The 485-nt window shown below is 42.3% G+C and overlaps 1 protein-coding gene across 1 annotated transcript; it reads right to left on the bottom strand.

Moving 5' to 3' along the window:
• Nucleotides 1–38: 38 nt before the first annotated feature.
• On the bottom strand, nt 39–479 carry LOC106322273 (beta-glucosidase 3-like; the record flags this gene model as incomplete). Its single annotated transcript, XM_013760377.1, has 2 exons — nt 39–177; nt 240–479. Coding segments are annotated over 2 exons (360 nt in total), but the record flags the coding sequence as incomplete, so codon positions are not given.
• Between the last annotated feature and the right edge of the window lie 6 nt (nt 480–485).

The raw sequence follows: 485 nt of genomic DNA, 5'->3' as shown, positions 1-485 counted from the left end.
GGTCTATTTGTTTTCGATTTCAAAAAGAAAAGCTTTTTGGAACCTTTGGTGTCTGACTCACCATCCGAATATGAAAGCTTTAGCTCTTTGAACTGCGATCTCATCATTCGTGGAGCTTGTAGAAGGAGTAAACCCTATCGTAAATACGCTAAAGCCTACGGAACCTCCCTGTATATCCTGAGAAATACTCACACGGTCGGGAGAGGGTTATCCAAAAGATATATAATGAATTAATATACCTTGTACTTTTGCTTATATAGTCTTGAAGCAGAGGCGTGCGCAAGAAGCAAGTTATGGCCTACGATATATGGTTCAGTCGAAGAGTTCCCTGACGAGCATTTACTTCGTGAGGAGCAATGACCAGGCGGTAACAAACCATCACTGTAGCCTCCGATAGTGTATATATTAGCCTCGTTGATCGTGGTCCAGAATTTGACATGGTTCCCAAACTCTCTGAAGCAAACATCTGCGTAAGCAGTAAAGTC

The sequence above is a fragment of the Brassica oleracea genome, unplaced genomic scaffold (assembly GCF_000695525.1).
Source record: "Brassica oleracea var. oleracea cultivar TO1000 unplaced genomic scaffold, BOL UnpScaffold12703, whole genome shotgun sequence".
Lineage (NCBI taxonomy): Eukaryota > Viridiplantae > Streptophyta > Magnoliopsida > Brassicales > Brassicaceae > Brassica > Brassica oleracea.
Note: the sequence above shows the minus strand (reverse complement) of the source record. Positions and strands in the feature narration are given on the sequence as shown.